Below are 25,166 nucleotides of genomic sequence, written 5' to 3'. Positions count from 1 at the left end.
ACTAATACATCACCACCAATGCCACCACCACCAATACGGCCAACACCAATACCACCACCAACACCAATACCACCACCACTAATAATACCACCACCACCAATACCACAACCAATACCACCACCACCTCCACCAATATCACCACCACCAATACCACCACCACCAATACCACCACCACTAATACCACCAATACCACCCCAACTACCAATACCACCACCCCCAATATGACTCCCACCACCACCAACAATACCACCACCATCAATAACACCACCAATACCACCAACAATATCACCACCACCAATACCACCACCACCACCACCAATACCACCACCACCAATACCACCATCACCAATACCACCACCAACACCACCACCACCAATACCACCACAATACCACCTCCACTAATACTACCACTACCACCAATACAACACCACCAATACCACTACCACCAATACCACCACCAGCAAACACAATACCCCCACCACTACCAATTCCACTGCAGATACCACCAATACCACCACCACCACCACAAAACCAATACCACCACCACCAATTCCAATACCACCACCACCATTACAGCCACCAATACCAACCCCACCACTAATATCACCACGACCAATACCACCACAACCACCAAAACTACCAATACCACCACCACCATTACCACAATCACCACCAATACACCACAAATACCACCAATAGTACCACCACCACCAATATCACCACAACCAATACCATCACCACCAATACCATCACCACCACCACTACCACTACCCCCACCCCCACACCACCACTACCAACACTACCAACACCAATACGACCAACACCAAAACCATCAATACCACCACCAATACAACAACCACCAATACTACCACCACCAATACCACCACCAATACCACCACCACCAGTACCACCAATACCACCACCACCAATACCACCAACAATACCAATGCCAATACCACCATTACCACCACCAATACCCCATCACCAATACCACCACCAAAACCACCACCACCAATACCATTACCACCACCACCAATACCAATACCGCCACCACAATACCACCACCACCAATACCAGTGCCACCACCAATACCAGGACCGCCACCACCAATACCACCGACAATACCAACACTATCACCAGGGATACCAATACCACCACCACCACCAATAGCAATAATGCCGCCTCCACCAATACCACCACCACCATTACCACCACCACCAATACTACCACCAATACCACAAACACCACCAATACCACCACTAATACCATTACCAATACCACCACCAATAACAATACCGCCACCAATGCCAATTCCACTACAAACACCACCAATACCACCACCACAACAAAAAGAATACCACCACCACCAATTCAATACAGCCACCACCAATACCACCACTACCAATACCACCAACACCAATACCACAATCACCACCAATACCAACACTAATACCACCACCAACACCACCACTAATACTACCACCAATACTACCACCACCAATATCACCACCACCAATACCACCAATACCACCACCACCAATACCACCACCACCACCACCACTACCACCGCCAATACCATCATCACCAATACCACTACTACCAATACTATCAACACCAATATCATCAATACCATCAATGCCACCACCAATACAACCACCACACCACCAATACCACCACCAGTATCACCAATACCATCACCACCAATTCCAATACCACCAGCAATACCAATGTGATTACCACCACTACAAATACCACCACTAATACCACCAAAACAATGACCACCAATAGCAGTACCACCACCACCACCAATAGCAGTACCACCACCACCACCAATACCAGTACCAGTACCACCACCAATACCAGGACCACCACCACCAAATTCACTGACAATACCAATACTACCAACACCAATACTACCACCACCAATAGCAATACCACCACCACCAATAGCACCACCTCCACCAATACCACCACCAATACCAGCACCACCAATACCATCAATACCAATACTGAATGTGACTTGTTATTTTGCATGCAATTAGTTTGCATGCCATTACTATGCGGTTTATACTTAGCATTAACCATTACTATGCAAGTTTTTAGTTTGCATACCATTACGTTGAAAGTGTTAATATATGCGAACCTCAAACTTGCCTAGTAAAAAAAACAACACTACATACACATACACTACACTACACATCCAAAAGTTAAAAACACACTACCCAAACCCTCGAAAAGTACACCACCCTACACTACTGAAACACCATTACACTATGCTAAACCCTAAATCACTACCCCCTGCATGACACTTCCCTGCAGGGGGTAGTGATGGTTTGTTTTCAAAAGATGCCACCATCACCGCCAATACCACCACCACTCCCAATACTACCACCATCAATACCAACACCAACACCATCAACACCACCAATACAAATACCACTACCACCACCAATACCACTCACGACCAATACCACCAGCAATGCCACTGATCCCACCCCACCAATACCACCACCAATACCACTACCACAACCACCAATACCTATACCTCCACCACCACCAATACCACTACCACCAATGCCACCAACACCACCAATACGAACACCAAAACCAACACCACCAATACAACCACCAATACCATCAATACCACCAATACCACCACCACCACCACCAATTCCAATACCAGCACCACCAATATCCCCACCACCAATACCACCACCCCAATACCACTCCCACAACCACCACCAATACCACCACCATCAATACCACCACCAATACCACCACTACCACTAATACATCACCACCAATGCCACCACCACCAATACGGCCAACACCAATACCACCACCAACACCAATACCACCACCACTAATAATACCACCACCACCAATACCACGACCAATACCACCACCACCTCCACCAATATCACCACCACCAATACCACCACCACCAATACCACCACCACTAATACCACCAATACCACCCCAACTACCAATACCACCACCCCCAATATGACTCCCACCACCACCAACAATACCACCACCATCAATAACACCACCAATACCACCAACAATATCACCACCACCAATACCACCACCACCAATACCACCATCACCAATACCACCACCAACACCACCACCACCAATACCACCACAATACCACCTCCACTAATACTACCACTACCACCAATACAACACCACCAATACCACTACCACCAATACCACCACCAGCAAACACAATACCCCCACCACTACCAATTCCACTGCAGATACCACCAATACCACCACCACCACCACAAAACCAATACCACCACCACCAATTCCAATACCACCACCACCAATACAGCCAACAATACCAACCCCACCACTAATATCACCACGACCAATACCACTACCAATACCACCACAACCACCAAAACTACCAATACCACCACCACCATTACCACAATCACCACCAATACACCACAAATACCACCAATAGTACCACCACCACCAATATCACCACAACCAATACCATCACCACCAATACCATCACCACCACCACTACCACTACCCCCACCCCCACACCACCACTACCAACACTACCAACACCAATACGACCAACACCAAAACCATCAATACCACCACCAATACAACAACCACCAATACTACCACCACCAATACCACCACCAATACCACCACCACCAGTACCACCAATACCACCACCACCAATACCACCAACAATACCAATGCCAATACCACCATTACCACCACCAATACCCCATCACCAATACCACCACCAAAACCACCACCACCAATACCATTACCACCACCACCAATACCAATACCGCCACCACAATACCACCACCACCAATACCAGTGCCACCACCAATACCAGGACCGCCACCACCAATACCACCGACAATACCAACACTACCACCAGGGATACCAATACCACCACCACCACCAATAGCAATAATGCCGCCTCCACCAATACCACCACCACCATTACCACCACCACCAATACTACCACCAATACCACAAACACCACCAATACCACCACTAATACCATTACCAATACCACCACCAATAACAATACCGCCACCAATGCCAATTCCACTACAAACACCACCAATACCACCACCACAACAAAAAGAATACCACCACCACCAATTCAATACAGCCACCACCAATACCACCACTACCAATACCACCAACACCAATACCACAATCACCACCAATACCAACACTAATACCACCACCAATACCACCACTAATACTACCACCAATACTACCACCACCAATATCACCACCACCAATACCACCAATACCACCACCACCAATACCACCACCACCACCACTACCACCACCAATACCATCATCACCAATACCACTACTACCAATACTATCAACACCAGTATCATCAATACCATCAATGCCACCACCAATACAACCACCACACCACCAATACCACCACCAGTATCACAAATACCATCACCACCAATTCCAATACCACCAGCAATACCAATGTGAATACCACCACTACAAATACCACCACTAATACCACCAAAACAATGACCACCAATAGCAGTACCACCACCACCACCAATAGCAGTACCACCACCACCACCAATACCAGTACCAGTACCACCACCAATACCAGGACCACCACCACCAAATTCACTGACAATACCAATACTACCAACACCAATACTACCACCACCAATAGCAATACCACCACCACCAATAGCACCACCTCCACCAATACCACCACCAATACCAGCACCACCAATACCATCAATACCAATACTGAATGTGACTTGTTATTTTGCATGCAATTAGTTTGCATGCCATTACTATGCGGTTTATACTTAGCATTAACCATTACTATGCAAGTTTTTAGTTTGCATACCATTACGTTGAAAGTGTTAATATATGCGAACCTCAAACTTGCCTAGTAAAAAAAACAACACTACATACACATACACTACACTACACATCCAAAAGTTAAAAACACACTACCCAAACCCTCGAAAAGTACACCACCCTACACTACTGAAACACCATTACACTATGCTAAACCCTAAATCACTACCCCCTGCATGACACTTCCCTTAGCCCCAATCCTGTCCCTACTCTCAAATGCTACCCAGCATGACCCCCAACACTACCATAAACCCTACAACACTACCCTACACTACACAAACTCCACAACACTACCCTAAACCATACAACACTACCCCCAGCACGAACCTGCCCCCAGCCCCAGTCCTGTCCCTACTCCCAAACTCTACCCTGCTTGACCCCCCAACACTACCCTAAACCCTAAAATACCACCCTACACTACACTAACACCACAACACTACCCTAAACCCCAAAACATGACTCCCAGCACGACCCTGCCCCTATCCCGAGTCCTGTCCCTACTCACAAACACTACCCTGCACGACCCCGACACTACCCTAAACCCTAAAACACTACCCTACAATACAAAAACTCCACAACAATACCCTAAACCCTAAAACACTACCCCAGCACGACCCCACCCCTAGTCCCAGTCCAGTCCCTACTCCCAAACACTACCCTGCATGACCCTCAACACTACCCTAAACCCTAAAACACTACCCTACACTACACTAACACCAGAACAATACTGTACACCCTAAAATATTTCCCCCAGCACGACACTGCCACTAGCCCCAGTCCTGTCCCTACTCCCAAACACTACCCTATACGACACCCCAACACTACCTTAAACCCTAAAACAGTAACCTACACTATACTAACCTCAGAACACTACCCTAAACCCTAAAACACTACCTCCAGCACAACCCTGTCCCTACCCCAGTCCTGTCCCTACTCCCAAACACTACCTGCATGATCCTGACACTACGCTACACTACACAAACACAAGTACACAACTCTGCATGACCCTACACAGCCCCTCTTACCTCTCTCATCGTGGTTCCTCTCTTCACCTCCATTCTTGCTTCCAATCTTCTCCCCTTTCCTGCTTCCGAGGGCAGGTGCGTACCCCCTCACCAACTTGAACACAGAGCAGACCCTCTTCCTGAAAATGGATGCCCCCTCACCAACTACGCATGCATTGTAACAACGCATGCAATGTAACAACTTGCGTACTAAAGGTTATGCATTGTTACATCGCATGTGTTGTAATGCTTGCGTAGTAATGGTACGCAGACTAACGTCCGCGTACTAATGGGTGCTAATGCCAATACCACCACCACCAATACCACCACCACTAATACCAATACTACCACCACCAATACCTAGACCACCACCTCAGTACCTCTCGCTCACTTGTAATAGTAGGGGCACTATACGAGGCTGGAGCTGAAGTCAAGACCATCCCTCCCTCCCTCCATGCCTGTCATAAAGCACAGCGCAATCTGCACACAGACGTGTTTTTTAGGCCTAAGATAGCAATTACATTACGCAATGCAACACTGCACACTCAAATCACAGAGAGGGCAGGAAATAGCTCCTCTCCTGCTCTTCCTCCTGAGCTGCAACAGTGTAATCACAGAGAAAAAGGGGTTGGAGCGCTTTGTTAGTGTTTATAGCTCTGATCATATGTAACTCTCACTTCACACTTTGTGTCTGTGTAATTTACAACACTTACACATCTTCTTCACTGCATTATTTATCACTACTTTGAAGACGTTGCACGCCTGTCTCGTGCTCTGATATTTACAATCTAACAAGCGGTCGAGAAGGCCCTTTATTGCAATGAAATAGGTCTTGCATTAATGAGAGTTTAAGCTATTAGTATTGTAAATGACAATGACTTTTATTTATGTTTTAAAACCCAAAACATAAATAAAAGGCATTGTCATTTACAATGCCAATAGCTCAAACTCACATGAATGTGAGACCTAATGCATTGCAAATGCTTGTTTTAAGTGGTTCTCTCTCTCGCTTTAGGAAAAACATGGGGCAGATTTATTAAACTTTGCACAGCCATAAGGTCTGTGAACGGAATTTTCTTTCTTGTCCAAATGCTATCTTGTGCTGGAAAGGTGCTGTCTAATTGGTGCAGATTGCGCTTTACACTAGGGGAGATTTAAATGGGTGGTACTTAAGTCTTACAGCACAAGCACCAATTTATTTTGATAGAAATCCTGATATATTAAGATAGCGAGACTGGGCTGTGCATCAAAAATAGCTAGAGCATTATTCTAATTCTCCAAACATTTTATACATTGCAGCAGTGCTGGACAGTATATAAAATCCATATCCAATCTGTGGAATGTTGTAAAAACTGTCTAGGTGTAGGATATGGCACTCAAATTGTATGCTTCCAATATTTAACCTATGCTAGACATCACACACAGCTTTGCACTGTGGTGCAAATGTGTATGTATGGTGTTAGGCAAGCTGTCTGTGTCCCACTACAAGGCAGAAGAGGGTAGCAAAATCCTGTTTTAGTAAATGAGGCACATCACTGCTTAGTCTTCCTTGTGCAACACAATTGAATTGAATTCAATTCAATTAATTTTTATAGCGCGCTACATACCCAGAGGGTCTCAAGGCGCTCCACATTTTAAGAATGCTAGGTGGTTCTGAGTGAGGCGAAGGTGGATGGGAAGTGAGTTCCAGGTTTTAGCCGCCAGGTAGGAGAAGGATCTTCCTCCCATGGTGGTTTTGTTGATGCGAGGTACAGCAGCAAGGGCTTGGTTGGAGGAGCGTAGCTGGCGGGGGGGGTGTAGAAGGAAAGTCGTGTGTTGAGGCATTCGGGTCCAAGTTCGTAAAGTGCTTTGTGTGCGTGGGTTAGGAGGCGGAATGTTATCCTCTTATTGACGGGGAGCCAGTGGAGGTTTTTCAGGTGACCAGAAATGTGGTCGTTACGCGGGATGTCTAGTATGAGTCTGGCTGATGCGTTCTGGATGCGTTGGAGTTTTTTCTGAAGTTTAGCGGTGGTACCGGCGTATAGGGTGTTTCCGTAGTCCAGGCGGCTTGTAACCAGTGCGTGGGTGACCGTTTTTCTAGTTTCGGTGGGGATCCAGCGAAAAGTTTTTTTGAGCATGCGAAGAATGTTGAAGCACGATGATGAGACGGCGTTGACTTGTCTGGTCATCGAGAGTGAGGAGTCCAGGATGACGCCCAGGTTCCGTGCGTGGTCTGTCGGGATGGGTGCTTTTCCAAGGGACTCTGGCCACCAGGAGTCGTTCCAGGCAGAGGGGGAGGTTCCTAAGATAAGGACTTCTGTTTTGTCGGAATTCAGTTTCAGACAGCTGTGCTTCATCCAATCGGCTACTTCTTTCATTCCTTCATATAGGTTTGTTTTGGCGGTGTTAGGGTCTTTGGTGAGTGAGAGGATCAGTTGAGTGTCATCAGCATAGGAGATGATGTTGAGGTTGTGTTGGCGTGCGATGGCCGCGAGGGGGCTCATGTATACGTTGAAGAGGGTGGGACTGAGTGAAGATCCTTGTGACACGCCGCAGATGACTTCAGTGGCCTCTGACTTGAATGGTGGAAGGCGGACTCTCTGAGTTCTTCCGGCAAAGAACGAGGTGATCCATTCCAGTGCTTTTCCTTGCATTTCGATGTTTCTGAGGCGTTGTAACAAGGTGCTATGACAAACTGTGTCAAAGGCTGCGGAGAGGTCGAGGAGGATGAGGGCGACTGTGTCTCCATTGTCCAGTAGAGTTCGAATGTCGTCTGTTGCTGCGATGAGTGCGGTCTCAGTGTTGTGCTTGGCTCGGAAGCCAGATTGTGAGGAGTCGAGGGAGTTGTTGGTTTCGAGGAAGGCGGCGAGCTGGTTGTTGACAGCTTTCTCGATTATTTTGGCCGGGAATGGAAGGAGCGAGATGGGGCGGTAGTTTTTGAGTTTGGTGGGTTTTTTCAGAAGGGCGCTGAGTTCGGCATGTTTCCAGCTTTCCGGGAAGGTGGCGGAGTTGAGGGAGCAGTTGATGACGTCTCGGAGGTGTGGTGCTAAGATGGAATCAGCTTTGTTGAAGATGTGGTGAGGGCATGGGTCTGTGGGGGATCCTGAGTGGATGGAGTTCATCAGGCGGATGGTGTCCTCAGTGGAGATTGGGTTCCAGTCATTAAGGATGTTCAAGGGGGGTGAAGGTACGGCGGAAGGTTGGGTGGGTTGGTCTCCGGGTTGGTTGTCGAAGCTGTTGTGGATGTCTGCGATTTTGTCATGGAAGAACAAAGCTAGGGAGTCGTGAAGGGCTTGAGAGGGAGTGATGTCGTTGGAGTTGGCAGCGGGGTTGGTAAACTCTTTGACGATGTTGAATAATTCCTTGCTGTTGTCGGCGTTGTTGTCGAGTCAGTCTTTGAAAGCGGCTTTCTTGGCAGTCCGGATCAGTTGGTGGTGTATGCGAGTGGCGTTTTTGAAGGCGTCCCTGGTACTGGTGTTAGGGTCTTTTTTCCATGCATTCTCAAGGGAGCGACAGAGTTTCTTGGATTTCTTAAGATCATCGTTGAACTAGGGGGCATTTTTGTTGCCTAGTTTGATTTGACCTTTTCTCAGGGGAGCTAGGTTGTCGGCGCTGTTGGTTAGCCATTGAGTGAGGTTAATGGCTGCTTGGTTGGGGTTCGAAGAGTGGGCAGGGGGGTTTTAAGAAGCGATGAGGAGATCTGGTCGATGGTGATTTTGTTCCAGTTTCTTCGCATAGTAGGTTGAGGATGGTTGTGGGTTGTGGTCTTTTTGTAGATAAAGTGAACGCAGCTGTGGTCCGTCCAATGGAGACCTGTGGTGTGACTGAAGGAGATATGTTTGCTGGAGGTGAAGATAGGGTCGAGTGTGTGACCTGCGTCGTGAGTGGGGGTATTAACAAGTTGTTTGAGTCTGAGGTTGGCGAGATTGTCCAGAAGGGTGGTGGTGTTGCTGTCGTTGTTTTTTTCCAGGTGAAAAAATTGAGGTCTCCCAATAGAATGTAGTCCTCGGAGGGGAGGGTGTGTGGGGTGATAAAGTCAGTGATGTCTTCACTGAATTGTGCACGGGGTCCTGGTGGCCTGTAGAGGAGGGTGCCTCTGAGTGTGGTCTTGGGGTCGGTGTGGATCTGAAAGTTAAGGTGTTTGGTGCTAGCGAGGTTGAGCTGGTTGAGATGCGGATGTAATTCTTATGGACGATAGCGAGGCCTCCTCCTGTTTGCTTGGTGCGGTCTTTTCCGATGATCTTGTAGCCTTCCGGGAATGGCAATGGTGATGTCTGGGGCTGAGGAGGCGTTCATCCATGTTTCTGTTAGGAAGGCGACGTCCGGGGAGATGGTGTCTAGTAGATTCCAAAGGTCGATGGCATGTCTGTGGACCGAGCGGGTGTTGAGCAGGATGCATTTAAGGTGGTTGGTGTCAGGTCTCAGTTTGGTTTTAGTGGATGTGGAGTTGGTCTTGGTGCCGTCGAATTTGCAGGAGTTGCATGTGAAGGGTCCATGGGTGTGTCCAGGGGCGGCTTGGGCGCAGTTGGGGAGTCAACCGGGGTTTAGGGCTAGGAGGGTGGAGGCGGCGTATGTAATGCGGGTGGAGTGGATGGTGCGGGGGCCAGGGGGTCTGGCGCTGGGCGCGGTCCAGGCACGGACGGGCGTAGACGGGCTTACCTTTGGCGCACCTTCGGCGCGGCCGTAGCGCGTGGAGACTGCGCGTTGGTGCATCTGCCTTAAATGGAGAGTGGAGGGGGCGGAGCGTGGGAGGGGCAGCAGGGAGGTGGGAGCTGGGAGGAGACACGGGCTCACAGAAGGTAAACAAACACTCCACAAAATGGCAGCCCGGTACCAGAAACGAAACTGGGGCACAGCCGGAGTGCGAGATAAGGTACACCAATAATTAAAATAATTAAAAGACTGTGCAGGCGCTTTTTACCTTCCCCGCAGTGCAAGGCCAATGTACATTAATTATGTAGGCAATCAAATGATATCAGGCGCGATAAACGCTCTAATAGGGCAAGCAGGCAGCAGGCATAAAATTAATAATAACGATACCAAGCGCGATACCAAGCGCTGCGTGCACTTCGAGGCGCTCAATCAGGGCAATCAGGCAGCAGGGAGCAAAGCGTCTGTTAGGAGGCACAGCGCGATGGGAGCGACCGCTGTGGAGAGGGTGACAGCAATTTTTGCTGCTGTAATGCGTTTCACTAAAATGTAGTAAATCTGCCCAATTATTTCAGAACTTTTTTCAAGCTTTCCTTTCTAAAATGCTCATCACACCGGTCCATGTTTACATCACCAGAACTCTCCACCTCTAACCTCGGCACCCCATGCTTATCCTTCAGTTTAATGTTTGATAGGGGAACCAGGGTGGATTAAGCAGTTTAGAAGCAAACACTTGATTACACAAGCTTAGCAACAGAGTTTAATTAACTGATTAATACATGAACAAGCAGAAATGAAAACATTGACACAAAACAAATTGGGCAGGATTAACTATTAGATTTAATACTAGCAAAGGAGGGTGGAGTCTGCAATGTTATCAACACGCTATGTTGCGTGTTTATCGCAGACAATAGAAAACATATACAGGATATTATGTCTAATGTGACTAAGGGTTTACTAAAAGAGCGGGAAATTGAAAACAGTTAATTTTGAGACAAAGTAGGTTTCCAGCTGAGTACATGAGGACAGTTGACTTTAACCGCCCGATTCATCAAAGAAAATTGCGCTCGCAAAGGGCCAGATTCTGAGAATCTGGCCCTTTGCCAGTGCGATTTTTGCATTTGGGATTCAGCATCCCAAATGCAAAAATCGCTAATTGCGATCTCGCAATTTTGCGAGGAATTACATTTAAGGAATCTCTATTTGAGATTCCTTAAATGCAATTCATCATCCAATTTTATTTTGCGAATTCGCAATTTCTGGCCGCAATTTACCGCGAGGCCAGACCTCGTGGTAAATTGCGAAAACTCAGAAAAATGCATTTAAATGCATTTTTCTGAGTTGCATGTTACACACACACATGTCCTTTGGACATGTGTGTGTGCAACACCTGTGTAAAATGTAATTTGAGGGGTGCTGCAGGGTGTCCTTTGGACACCCCTGGCACCCTTCAAATCGCTATCTTATTTGCGATTAGCAATTTGCTAATCGCAAATAAGGAATACTCCCCATTCATTCCTATGGGCCTTTTGGCCCATAGGAATGAATGGCGAGTTATTCCTTATTTGCGATTAGCAATTTGCTAATCGCAAATAAGGAATATGTAGGAATCGCATTTCTTTATGCAATTCCTACATGAATCCCGTTTTACGAGTCCATAATAGCGATTCGCTATGAATCGCTATTAGGGGCTCGCAAAACGGGAGAATGATGAATCAGGCTGTAAGTATCTTAGCAGCAAAAATTGAAGTATTTCTGTTAATAATGTTATTCATTTGTTTAGGCCCCAAGATGTGCGCTGTAAGTATAAACAAGAGACTGACCACTAAGAAAGACTACACTGCAGAAGAGACGGAAAGAGAGCATAAAGTCCAGAAACAGGCTAAGTGCTTATATCATAAAGATTGATGAGGAGTTTGACACTATTAAAAGTTCCAAAGGCAGAAATTGGTAACACAAGCTTAGCATACCAAGTTTATTTAATATAGAAACACATAAACAAGCAGAAATTAATGTTTAATTAATCCATTAACACAAAACAAACTGTGCAGGAGTAAAGCCATGTTGGAAACGAAACGCATGGAAAGTTTGGCGGTGTGCATGCATATGCTGAATCTTACATAAATGTGCTAGTTTTTGTATATGCAGTGCTTGATAGTGAATACAATGCTAGTTAGGCACAATGTTCTTTTCTCACAAAAGCTTGCCTGCAATGTGTTCATGAATATATCCACAAATGGAAGAATACTAGTGACCATATTTATCTAAATGTACCAAGAAAGAGTTGCCACATGTTCACTGAATTGGTGACTGTTCTCCATTTTGAAATACTGGGTGTTGGTAATAATTCCTCAGCTTTGGCATGGTATAACTATTGAAATTTAAATGTTTACATGAGACATCTGTTTAAGCTTGCGGCTGAAGTCATATCTCTCAGACAACATTTTAATAAAGAAAAACCAAAGAGGATGATGGACGGAGCGTTGACAATACAAACGCTCACCCCCAGTCAACTGATCTGGGTTTAATCCATCACCGTTCTTTAGCTCACTCCGCCACCCCAGTTCAGACATGGCCATATGCAAATCAGTCTGACCCTGTGCTTCATGGGAACAGTCCAGCCCGAACTGCCAAGCCATGTCTTCCCTGCACCGGAATCAAGCTTCCCAGGACTGGTTTCTGGCATCGGGCTGGACTGTTCCCATGAGGCACAGGGTCAGACTGATTTGCATATGGCCCTGTCTGAACTGGGGTGGTAGAGTGGGCTAAAGAACAGTGATGGATTAAACCCAGATCAGTTGACTGGGGGTGAGTGCTTGTATTGTCAACGCTCCGTCCATCATTTCCTTTGGTTTTTTGTTGTTTGCAATAAGTTGGCAGGGTATGCTCAGACGTGAGTCCCTTGCTCATTTTGCCACTGGATTCAAGCAAGCCGGGCTGAAGACGGCTGAAATGCCAGAAACCGGTCCTCGGTAGCTTGTTTCCGGTCCAGGGAAGGCATGGCTTGGCAGTTCGGGCTGGACTGTTCCCATGAGGCACAGGGTCAGACTGATTTGCATATGGCCATGTCTGAACTGGGGTGGCAGAGTGGGCTAAAGAACAGTGATGGATTAAACCCAGATCAGTTGACTGGGGGTGAGTGCTTGTATTGTCAACGCTCCGTCCATCATTTCCTTTGGTTTTTCTTTGTTCGCCATAAGTTGGCAGGGTACGCTCAGACGTGAGTCCCTTGCTCATTTTGCCACTGGATTCAAGCAAGCCGGGCTGAAGACGGCTGAAATGCCCGAAACCGGTCCTCGGTAGCTTGTTTCCGGTCCAGGGAAGGCATGGCTTGGCAGTTCGGGCTGGACTGTTCCCATGAGGCACAGGGTCAGACTGATTTGCATATGGCCATGTCTGAACTGGGGTGGGAGAGTGGGCTAAAGAACGGTGATGGATTAAACCCAGATCAGTTGGCTGGGGGTGAGTGCTTGTATTGTCAACGCTTCATCCATAATTTCCTTTGGTTTTTCAACATTTTAATAAAACCTCGCCCCCAAAGAACAGATTCCTGCTCACAGATTTTTATTTATGATCTTCTGCGATATCCCCATAATATCATATGAATCTGTCAAGCCCATACACTGACATGAGGTGTAGGCTCACACTGACATCATAAAACTGGCACTGGGGTACAATGAGACATTGCCCCTCACGGGGCATCACCGTTGTCACTGGTATAGGGGCGAACAACATTGACTTAGGGACATCGGCAGAGTGACAAAAGTAGACTGGGATTAGGACACTAACAAGGGGACACCAACAAAGGGGCAATGGCAAACAGCCGCTGTCACTAGAATAACTGAACTGGGGTGGCAGAGTGGGCTAAAGAACGGTGATGGATTAAACCCAGATCTTTTGACTGGGTGTGAGTGTTTGATTGATTGAGATGCTCCGTCCATCACCACCTCCTTTTGTGTCAACAGGGGAAATGAAGCACAAGCACCAAAACGGATGTTAAAACAGTGACATTAGAGCGCTGACAAGGTGCGCAAGACTGATGAAAGATGCATCATGCTGGCATGTGTTAGTTTCATAGTGATACAGGCACACTAGGACACAAGGATATTTACACTTGGACACAAAACCAGTACAGTTACACTAATAGGGACACTAACTGGGGGGGACAAGATATTAGTGTACTGATGTGTGGATGTTGACGGGGTGCTCAAAAAGATTTTGGCATGGAGACATTGATACTGAGATCATGTGGGTAACTTCATTGGCGGTTGAAGTCTCTGAGTAAGATCTGGGTGCAGTGCTACCCCACACTGGTTGAGATTATTTCCATAATTTGTTCGATGAATGAGAGGTTGTCTCCTGGTGGGTTTTAGATTGCGTGCAGTTTGCATACTCAGCTGTTGTTACTTGCAATGTTTACGCATAGGTATTAACAAGAGGATAGCACAACGGTTTCTAACTGTTTCACAGTGAGGTTATTACAGTGTATGCAGATCATGCCTCCACCTGGTCTGCTAGGTTTGTCTAATCTTATGGGATCACTGAAAGAATATCGATGACACAAATATAGACTTACCAAAATATCGAGTAAAAAATATAGAATGCAAAAATATCGAATCCCTATCTCCAAACAGGTAAGTACAAAAATATGGAATCAAAAATATTGTTGTAAAAAATATAGTTAGTCAAAATATCGAATCTTTTTAAATGTCTTAAAAGTAATTGAAAATTAATGAAAGAACAAATATAATTAACTTAAACATACTTAAAATACTTAAATAACGTTAATATATTAAAAAATAATTAATGTAAGTTACAAAAAAAGATTAATTTTTCAATACATATGTATATATATATATATAAACATAATATTAATAAAAAATAATATAATGGGAGGGTTAAAATTACTATTCCCACTCCAGAGAGTGCAACAGTAGGGAAAGCAATGGATAGCGTAGGCATACAATTTACTATTCCCACTCCAGTGAGTGCAACAGTAGGGAAATCATTGGATAGCGGGAGGGTAAAAATTACTATTCCCACTCCAGAGCGTGCAACAGTAGGGAAAGGGTTGGATAGTGTAGAGGTGAAAATTACTATTCCCACTCCAGTGAGTGCAACAGTAGGGAAAGCATTGGATAGTGTAGGGGTAAAAATTACTATTCCCACTCCAGTGAGTGCAACAGTAGGGAAAGCGTTGGATAGCGGGAGGGTAAAAATTACTATTCCCAATCCAGAGAGTGCAACAGTAGGGAAAGCGTTGGATAGCGTAGTAGTAAAAATTACTATTCCCACTCCAGAGAGTGCAACAATAGGGAAAGTGTTGGATAGTGTAGGAGTAAAAATTACTATTCCCACTCCAGTGAGTGCAACAGTAGGGAAAGCGTTGGATAGCGTAGTTGTAAAAATTACTATTCCCACTCCAGAGAGTGCAACAATAGGGAAAGTGTTGGATAGCGTAGGAGTAAAAATTACTATTCCCACTCCAGTGAGTGCAACAGTAGGGAAAGCGTTGGATAGCGTAGGGGTAAAAATTACTATTCCCACTCCAGTGAGTGCAACAGTAAGGAAAGCGTTGGATAGCGTAGGGGTAAAAATGACTATTCCCACTCCAGTGAGTGCAACAGTAGGGAAAGCGTTGGATAGCGTAGGGGTAAAAATTACTATTCTCACTCCAGAGAGTGCAACAGTAGGAAAAGCGTTGGATAACATAGAGGTAAAAATTACTATTCCCACTCCAGTGAGTGCAACAGTAGGAAAAGCTTTGGATAGCGTAGGGGTAAAAATTACTATTCCCACTCCAGTGAGTGCGACAGTAGGGAAAGCGTTGGATAGCGGGAGGGTAAAAATTACTATTTCCCACTCCAGAGAGTGCAACAGTAGGGAAAACATTGGATAGCATAGGAGTAAAAATTACTATTCCCACGCCAGAGAGTGCAACAGTAGGGAAAGTTTTGGATAGCGTAGGAGTAAAAATGACTATTCCCACTCCAGTGAGTGAAACAGTAGGGAAAGCGTTAGATATCGTAGCGGTAAAAATTACTATTCCCACTCCAGTGAGTGCAACAGTAGGGAAAGCGTTGGATAGCATACGGGTAAAAATTACTATTCCCACTCCAGTGAGTGCAACAGCAGGGAAAGCGTTGGATAGCGGGAGGGTAAAAATTACTATGTCCCACTCCAGAGAGTGCAACAGTAGGGAAAACTTTGGATAGCATAGGAGTAAAAATTGCTATTCCCACTCCAGAGAGTGCAACAGTAGGGAAAGTGTTGGATAGCGTAGGAGTCAAAATTACTATTCTCACTCCAGAGAATGCAACAGTAGGGACAGTGTTGGATAGCGTAGGAGTAAAAATTACTATTCCCACTCCAGTGAGTGCAACAGTAGGGAAAGTGTTGGGTAGCATAGGGGTAAAAATTACTATTCCCACTCCAGTGAGTGCAATAGTAGGGAAACTGTTGGATAGCGTAGCCGTAAAATTACTATTCCCACTCCAGAGAGTGCAACAGTAGGGAAAGTAAATACTTCATATATGAATATAAGTAAATTAAATATTAATACCAATTACAAATTAATTAAAAGTAATTAAAATGTTATATAATATAATAATTAATCAATTAAAAATACAAATAAAAATGTATTATTAAAACCAATTACCTAATATTACAAAATATTTACCAATTAACAATTAATTAATTAACAATTAAAAAATAATTAAAAATTAAAACAAAAAACCCAATAAATAAATAAAAACAAAATTGTTAATTACAATTAAATTACTTCCCACCCTATTCCCCTATAAACCCACAACAGAAAATAAATTAATAAAATTAACATATTTATCAATTAATCAATTAATAAAAATTAATTACCAGTGATATTTTGATTAATTACCAATTAAACATTTAATTAACAATTAATTCAAAATAAATACCAATAAATAAATTAAAATATTTAATTAATTATAATTAAATTACTTCCCACCCTATTTCCCTATAAACCCAGAACCCGCTACAGAAAATAAATTAATAAAATTAACATAATTATCAATTAATCAATTAATTACAAATAATTACCAATTGTATTTTAATTATTTACCAAGTACATTTTTCATTAACAATTAATTCAAAATAAATACTAATAAATAAATTAAAATATTTAACTAATTATAATTAAATTACTTCCCACCCTATTCCCCTATAAACCCACAACCCGCTACAGAAAATAAATTAATAAAAATGTACATAATTATCAATTAATCAATTAATAAAAATGAATCACCAATTATATTTTGACTAATTACCAATTAAAAATTAATTAACAATTAATTCAAAATAAATATCAATAAATAAATTACCATATTTATTAATTATAATTAAATTACTTCCCACCCTATTCCCCCATAAACCCACAACCCGCTACAGAATTATAGTACGCAAAAATTAAATACCATCAAATTAAATAATTAAAATAAATTATAAAATAAATATACACTTTTCACACACATACTAACATAAAAACACTTTAAAAAATTGGATATTATTAAAAAATTGATATTAACTTACTTACCTTAAATTCGATATTTTTGTTGTCTATAGTCTGTCCATTCAATATTTTTGTTGTCTATATTCTGTCCATTCGATATGTTGTCCATTCTATATTTTGAATTCGATATTAGTGCTATTCTATTCGATATTTTTGTAGTCTATATTCTGTCCATTCGATATTGTGTCCTTTCTATATTTTTAATTCGATATTAATGCAAATCGATATTTTAAGCTTGATATTTTGACTGTATACCACGATAAATAGGTCAAGCTTGTGTGCAAGAATGAGATCAGTGATGTGCACTGCATGTTTCATTACCAATGTGCATTGGGTTGCATGCATTTCAGGTGAAGTTGGTGTCCGCTGATGTAGTCTGTGTGATGGGAACTTATTTACATCTCGAGAGTTGGGCCCAGGTTCTCTATGTGGGTTCAAGGGAACTGTCTGAATAAGACCCAGATTGTCTAGGAAATTGGGGTGTGTAGGTTTATATGTGAGGAGGAGGGATTGAATGTCGCTCTCTGATAGAGGAGCTTTCAGCCTGATGAGCAGACGGGAGGTATTGGGGTAGGGTATAGTTAATAAATCCCAGGTAAGGGACGGCGAGATTGTTGAGATCATGTTGGCATGGATGTATGATAGCAGCTGTGAGTTGTAGTTCGTAGGTTGAGAGTGGTTGTGTCTATTATTGTTGGCAGTTCTGTTGGGCCACCAGTTTTATGGAAACTTTGAGGTAATTTTGATTAGTCTCTGTATGTCTGTCTTGAGTGGTTGTAGGTCTAATGTAATTTCGCCCTGTCAGGATTCTAGGAAGGTGTGGGAACAGGGGACCATGAGTTGGGACAAGGGGCCGGGTGGTGGTGGGAGTGCTCTGGACTGTGGTGTTAGAGTAGTGCTGGCCTGAGAGAGCCAGTGGGGAGGAGGTTAGGATGGAGATGGATTTAAGGTTGGGGTGTGAAGGTGTAGGACTCGGGAGCCTGCTGAGTAGGCATGGTTGGGTCATGTGGGTCATGGTGCTAGTCGGGTCTGGGAGTTCTGACTTAGAGAAGGTTATAGTTTGGGTCATGAGGATTGTTGTAGTCAGGCTAATAGTATCCAAGAAGGTATATTCATAGACAAAGGTAGAATCGGGATGATTGAGTTACTTTCATTGATTTGTATCTCTGTGACCCCTACACTAGCGGTGAAGTGTGGGTTCAGGCTTGTTTGGTGATTCCAAGGTGGGATTCAATGCCCACTGGGTGGTGTAGGAGAGCTGGCACTCTGTAAATTGATTGCTGAGGGGAGCAAGGTGGGAAAAGGGTGTTATGCTTAACGTGGCTAGGCATGTGAGGACACTGCTCGTGGCTCCTGTGGGTAGCACAAAGAGCTAGGATGACATTGAGAGGTGGTGGAATCCTCACAAGTTACGTTTTATGAGGATAGAAGTGAATGTTCCCCATTATCATTGAATGGGATTGAGTCAATGTGCTTACAATTTTCAAGTTCTGTGTTACACAGATCAGATATTTGTAGGGAAGGATCCTGTCATTCCTGGAGTTCATTATGTGTGTGGGAAAATGCTTACTTTAAACTCCCTACCAACTGGGCAAGAACTTGCTATTTAGCATTAATATTTCCTAAGGTATATATATCATATGGATCATGTAGATAATATAACTGAAGTATAATATTTTTAAAGTTGTCTTAACTGCGACCAGACCACAGATGTCCAAAGATGTCAGTGCTAACGTAACGTTCTTTTCTAAATGTGCTTTCACACTTTTCTTTTCATTGCAAGAGCAAGATAAATAGCTTGAAGAGTATCTCATTATTTTGGTTGTAGAGATGTTACAGTAGATAATTTTAATGCGAAGTCTGTTGTAATTTACACAGTGCGGGGTATGAGAAAAGATCTTGCTTTCACGTGCATCCTAGACCACAGATACACTCAAGGTCATGCAGCTGTGTGTGCCTTTGTCCGTTGATAAGAACATGGGGAGTTTACCTGCTCCAGAGAGGCGGCACGATCTGATTGGTCCAAGTTTGGAAAAAGTCAGTTAGGAGACATTCTAAAGAAATGTGGCATGTATTTCAATTATGTGTCATAAAATACTTGTTAAGAGATCCTGTCCTGACTCGGCTGAGGGAAGACATGTTCCCTAACTCTGCTATTCGGGATGCCATATTCCTAGTACTTGAGTTAAACTCTTAACCGCTTCTGCCATTTTGCCCTGAACCTCAACTTGGTTCATTTCAGACTGAGACCTTCTAATTAGGATTTCCCCCTGCCATCTTTCAATGCTTTATTCAGAATAGGGAAGATAGTTTATGGGCCAATTTGTTCTCTATTCTTCATTTTGTACTTTATATTGATCTGCATTGTCCTTCACCTGATATATCTAGGTGAATTCGATTAACAATACTGAATTGTATGCTTACTTGATCGATTGAGCTACTAACGGAATAAAGCTGTAAACCTTTGATTACTGTGCTAAGAAACCTTCATGGTTTTGGAAACCAACTTCTCTGTCATTCTTGGGGAGCAAGTTAGGCTTCACCGTAAATTTAAATTGATGTACTGATGTTAAATCCCAGAATACATTTTCGGCTAGTAACAACGCTTATATGACCTGTGACTTAATCAGTTTGACAACTACACCAGACAAAGCCAGAAGGTATAGAAAATTCTGCTACATCAAAAGCATTAAGAAAAACAATAACCATGTTTTGCATGGAGTTTTTACCCAGTATATCATCCTCATTTGTGTTTTTTTACTGTTTGCAAGTGACATTTTTTTCTTGGTGGTCTTGAATAGGTGAGATATATGTTGAAATGTCTCTCTTCTGTAGAGCAAACCTTTGTTGTACATTGACTTACTGCCCTGCATTGGATTGCTGTTAGATGACGGTTTTAAAATGCGAAACTAGGGGCTGCGAGTTTTACCACCTCTTAATGGCAGAGGTGAAACACCCGTTTGTAAATGGGCCATTTGCCGTCTTTGGCAAACGACCCACGGTGGAAATATTGTAAGTGACCATCTTTGATTTCGAATCAAATTACTTGTACTGTTCATCTGTCAGTCTTTGCATTGAGACCTGGAGCACTTCTACCAAACAGAATTCATAGTTTCAACAGTTTCAACTGCTGCTTCTAGGTGAGCGTGGCTAGAACAAATGAAATGCTCCTTAAGAATGTATGAGGTGTGCTCACTTTTGATATGATGATCTGGGATCACAATAGTCTACAGATCTAGAAAGCATTTATGAGGTCGACAACGACCCGATTTGCAGAATCCAACTGTTTGCAATCTAAAAAATTTTTTTAATGTACAAACCTCACATTGCAAGAATCACAATTTGAGTTTGTGACCCAAAGCCAGTTCGGTATTTGAAAGGGGCTTGGTTAGGCCGCCCCTTCTAAATACAGAAGGGTAGCGCTGTGCGACCCCAAAACATTATTTTTTTCCTACCCTTCAAAGAAGGTAACCCATTCCCAAATAGGAAGGGGTCCATGGATGTTAAAAAATATATTTTTATATAAAATATATTTTTAAGAGCAGGCATTGTCACCTGTTCATGAACATACTGTCACCATTTGTTTTTTAATAATTATGTTTATTCTTTTTTTTTTAAATAAACATACATATTGTAAGGAACGAAAGAAAAAAGGGGGGGGCAGAAAAACGCAGTTTTTCATCACAATAAAATATTTCACACAGTGCATACTGAAGCTATTAAAACCCATTAATAAAAAATAGCAGGAACGATTTCCATAAAATGCAGTTTGCATTTTTATGAGTGACGAGAACCCCTAGAAGACAGCCTCAGAGTCGTAATCTTAGAACGTGGCAAGATATTAATTGTACTTTGCAGCTTTCAAAAGTTTGTCAGGACCTAGTTAATTCATCTACTAGTCCACAATTTTCGACATTGCCTTCATGTAGTATCCACCTGCTGCACAAAACGCATTTATTGGTCTGCCTCCTACCTGCTGTGCCCCCTTAGGGTCATTAATGTACTGCAGAAATGTTTCTACCATACCTGGATTGTGTCAGTCTGATATATCGAGTCACAGCTGAAGCAATGCTCACCACAAATGCTTCTCCGAGAGAAGGGTCTTCTGTGTCATGGTTTAGAACAGCATAAGGAATACAGTGCCAAGGAAAAGTAATGTCACCTGAAACACTGCTCCAAGTAGAAATAATGGCCATAGAAAAGAACCTTACAGTGCTAAATTACCCGCAGAATACTGAGCCGTTTAGCTATGTTTAACAATTTAGAAAACACAATTCCTTTGTGAGAATACTGGCACTATTTTTGAAATATTTTTTTTATTGTTGTTTTGGGATAAACAGAAAAATTAAAAGGAATGAAAGATAAAAGGGGGAGTCAGAAAAACAACATACATCAGCAGTTTCTCATCACAATAAAATACCATTTAACAAAGTGATTACTAACACTATGAAACTCATTAAAAAAACTGCATGACAGATTTATGAAATCAAACAATTAACATTAAATCTCACAGGAAATTTCAGTATGAGTTATGAGTTTCATCCAAGCTAGTGTTTCTGAAATAGTGGCTTATTTCCCACATGAACGTGTGCTCATCTTAAATGACTCCTCCAATCATTTGTGAATCCTATTCTTTCTTGTCTGATCCTATAATCCACCTTGACACAAGCTGTCATTAAACTCCCCGTCCACAATCATTCCAATTTGCTTTTTCTACCGGCCCCAGGAAAATGTGCTTCTTTCAATCGTGTATATTTTTCTCAATATCAATTCCACCTATTCATCCCGGTCCACCTAGTACTTGTCTATTTCCTTGCCCATTTACTCCTCACCTCCCCTGTAATGGCTTCCTGTCAGGCATTCCCTTGCCTTTGTAGGTCTTTAGTAGGTACTCCATTTCAACATTGACCAATTTCTGCATTTTCAGACCATGTTTTAGCTTTCTTATAGTGGGCATATTGTGGGCTACTCCCACAGACATTCTATCCTCCTTGTTGGCCCATCCACTGTCCCCTTCCCTTCTCCCCTCACAAAGGCCACTATACAAATGGTTGGTCTTAACTGCGTAGTTTTATTACTTCTCGCATAATGTCACCATTATTGTTGATGCACTATCAACATTAGACCAACTTTATTCATTTATTACATAACACCAATACACATAGGTAAACATAGGGCTGTACAGTATTCATTTCGACCACAAGTTATAGTTGTTTTTACAATTTGGTACCTCCAGCACCACATTGGATGTGTGTAGTGCTAGCAGGCAGCAACACCCATCTCCACTGCCATTCTGTACCTCCACCACAAATGATGCGGGTTGTGCCAGCAGGCAGCAACACCCATCTGAATTGTTTCCATTCGGAGGTGACTCCCCACCGTCTACCCCCTAGACTCAGCCACTAGGGCACTGCCGTGCCCCTGGCTTACGCACCAGCTCTTACACCAATTGCTTCCTCCAAGCACCTGCATCGCGGGTAGGGCCAGAGAGTATAGGACCACCAGCAGGACGGCCCCCTCTCCCGCCAGCCCGGAGCCCCATTGACTGTCCTCCCTGCTCAAGGATCTGACAGTCCCCGCTACTAAGGAATTCCCTACCATTTCTCTTGGTCAGGACCGCGCACCTATTCTACTTCTAAACAAAGGGATGGGTGGGTGGGACACTCGCTTCTGGCTGCGTCCAGCTAGGCGCCGGGGGCGAGATAACAAAGAGGGCTACCTCCTTGCGGCCAGGCCTTTTATCTCCTCCCTCCAGGGTCTGCCCATGACCCTCAGGGATGCCCCTTGCCTCTAGCATTCCTAGTGACCCCTCCCAATCTTCTCCCGTTACAGTTGCAACCTGGCTCGTGCCCGAAATGCTACTAACGGTGCCCCACCCCTAGGCGCAGGGCCCGCCTTCTAAGATCTCTGTAGCATCAGCGTTACTTGTTTGTGCATTCCTTGAATACTTTTCCCCTTCTACAGCCCTTGACATATTTGTCAATTTCCATTAACACTGCCATTTTCTGAAATGATTACCACTCAATGCTTTCTTTTTTGTCATGTTAATTCCAATCCATACATTTCCCGACTATAAATGATGATCCTGCTTCCTTTTATTAATGCCCACTGCCCGACTCATTGCAAGGCAAAGTCGAAAAAATTGAAGGGTGCTCTTACCTGAGATTGTGCTTTGAGTGGATCCATAGTCTGCTGGGATAATAGAACATGAAAACACTTTAGTCTTGCAGGCAATGTACGTAGAAATAAAATACATTTAATGGAGGACTAATTTGAAGGCACCCTGATCTGGGTCCCAAAATGTCCAGTGTTTTATCTTTGCATCAAAGCAAACACAAAGAGTTGATGGCACAAAGAGATGATGGATGGAGCGCTGAAACTTTTCAGACACTCACCCTCAATTACAGATATAAGTTGAATCCATCGTCGTTCTGTAGCTCACTTTGCCACCTCAGTTCAGACCCAGCTATATGCAAATCAATCTTGATCCTGTGCCTCTTGGGTACAGTCCAGCCAGAACTGCCAAGCCAGGTCTTCCCTTAACCGGAAACAAGTATTCTGGGACCGGTTTCAGGGTAACACCCCTTATCAGCCAGGTTAGGTTAGTGGCAAAGTGAGCAAGGGCCCCATTTCTGGGCATTCCCTGCCAACTTAGGGCAAACAAAGCAAACACAAAGAGATCTTTGCATCATGACCACGGAGAGCCGAGGCCGCTGTACAGCCTCTTCTTCTGTGTTTTTGCCCAACCATGTACAAAACCCAGAGATGCTTAGTCAGTGAACACAACGACAATCTCTTTGTTGCTCTCTTGTATTCTCTATTTATATCTCTCCATCGACATACATATATGTAAATACACACACACGTGCATACACACATGTACAGAAGAAGTGTAACTATGGGATGTTTTGTAACTGATCAAGTTTGCCCCACTTCACCTACTCAGAATGATTTTAAATCCTCATTGACAAATATCGTTTTTAGAGTACGTGTGACTTAAATCATAAATTAGAAGGATCGGACTCACATATGGGTGCTTCTAGTCAGACCCATGAATGGTAAGTTCTGAGAGCCCCTCTAAGTCTCAA

The 25,166-nt window shown here is 43.6% G+C and overlaps 1 protein-coding gene across 2 annotated transcripts in view; it reads right to left on the bottom strand.

Annotated features, from left to right (window-relative positions):
- LOC147703583 (uncharacterized) overlaps window positions 1-25,166 on the bottom strand; it is a 1,699,045-nt gene that overhangs the window by 1,647,035 nt on the left and 26,844 nt on the right. Inside the window, exon 2 of one of the 2 annotated variants that reach the window (XM_086931923.1) lies at window positions 24,238-24,270. In XM_086931923.1, coding sequence (XP_086788049.1) covers window positions 24,238-24,270 — 33 coding nt within the window. The remainder of the gene's footprint in view (window positions 1-24,237; window positions 24,271-25,166) is intronic. The other variant, XM_086931924.1, reaches the window with a different exon arrangement.

This window comes from Lissotriton vulgaris, chromosome 7, assembly GCF_964263255.1.
Source record: "Lissotriton vulgaris chromosome 7, aLisVul1.2, whole genome shotgun sequence".
Lineage (NCBI taxonomy): Eukaryota > Metazoa > Chordata > Amphibia > Caudata > Salamandridae > Lissotriton > Lissotriton vulgaris.
Note: the sequence above shows the minus strand (reverse complement) of the source record. Positions and strands in the feature narration are given on the sequence as shown.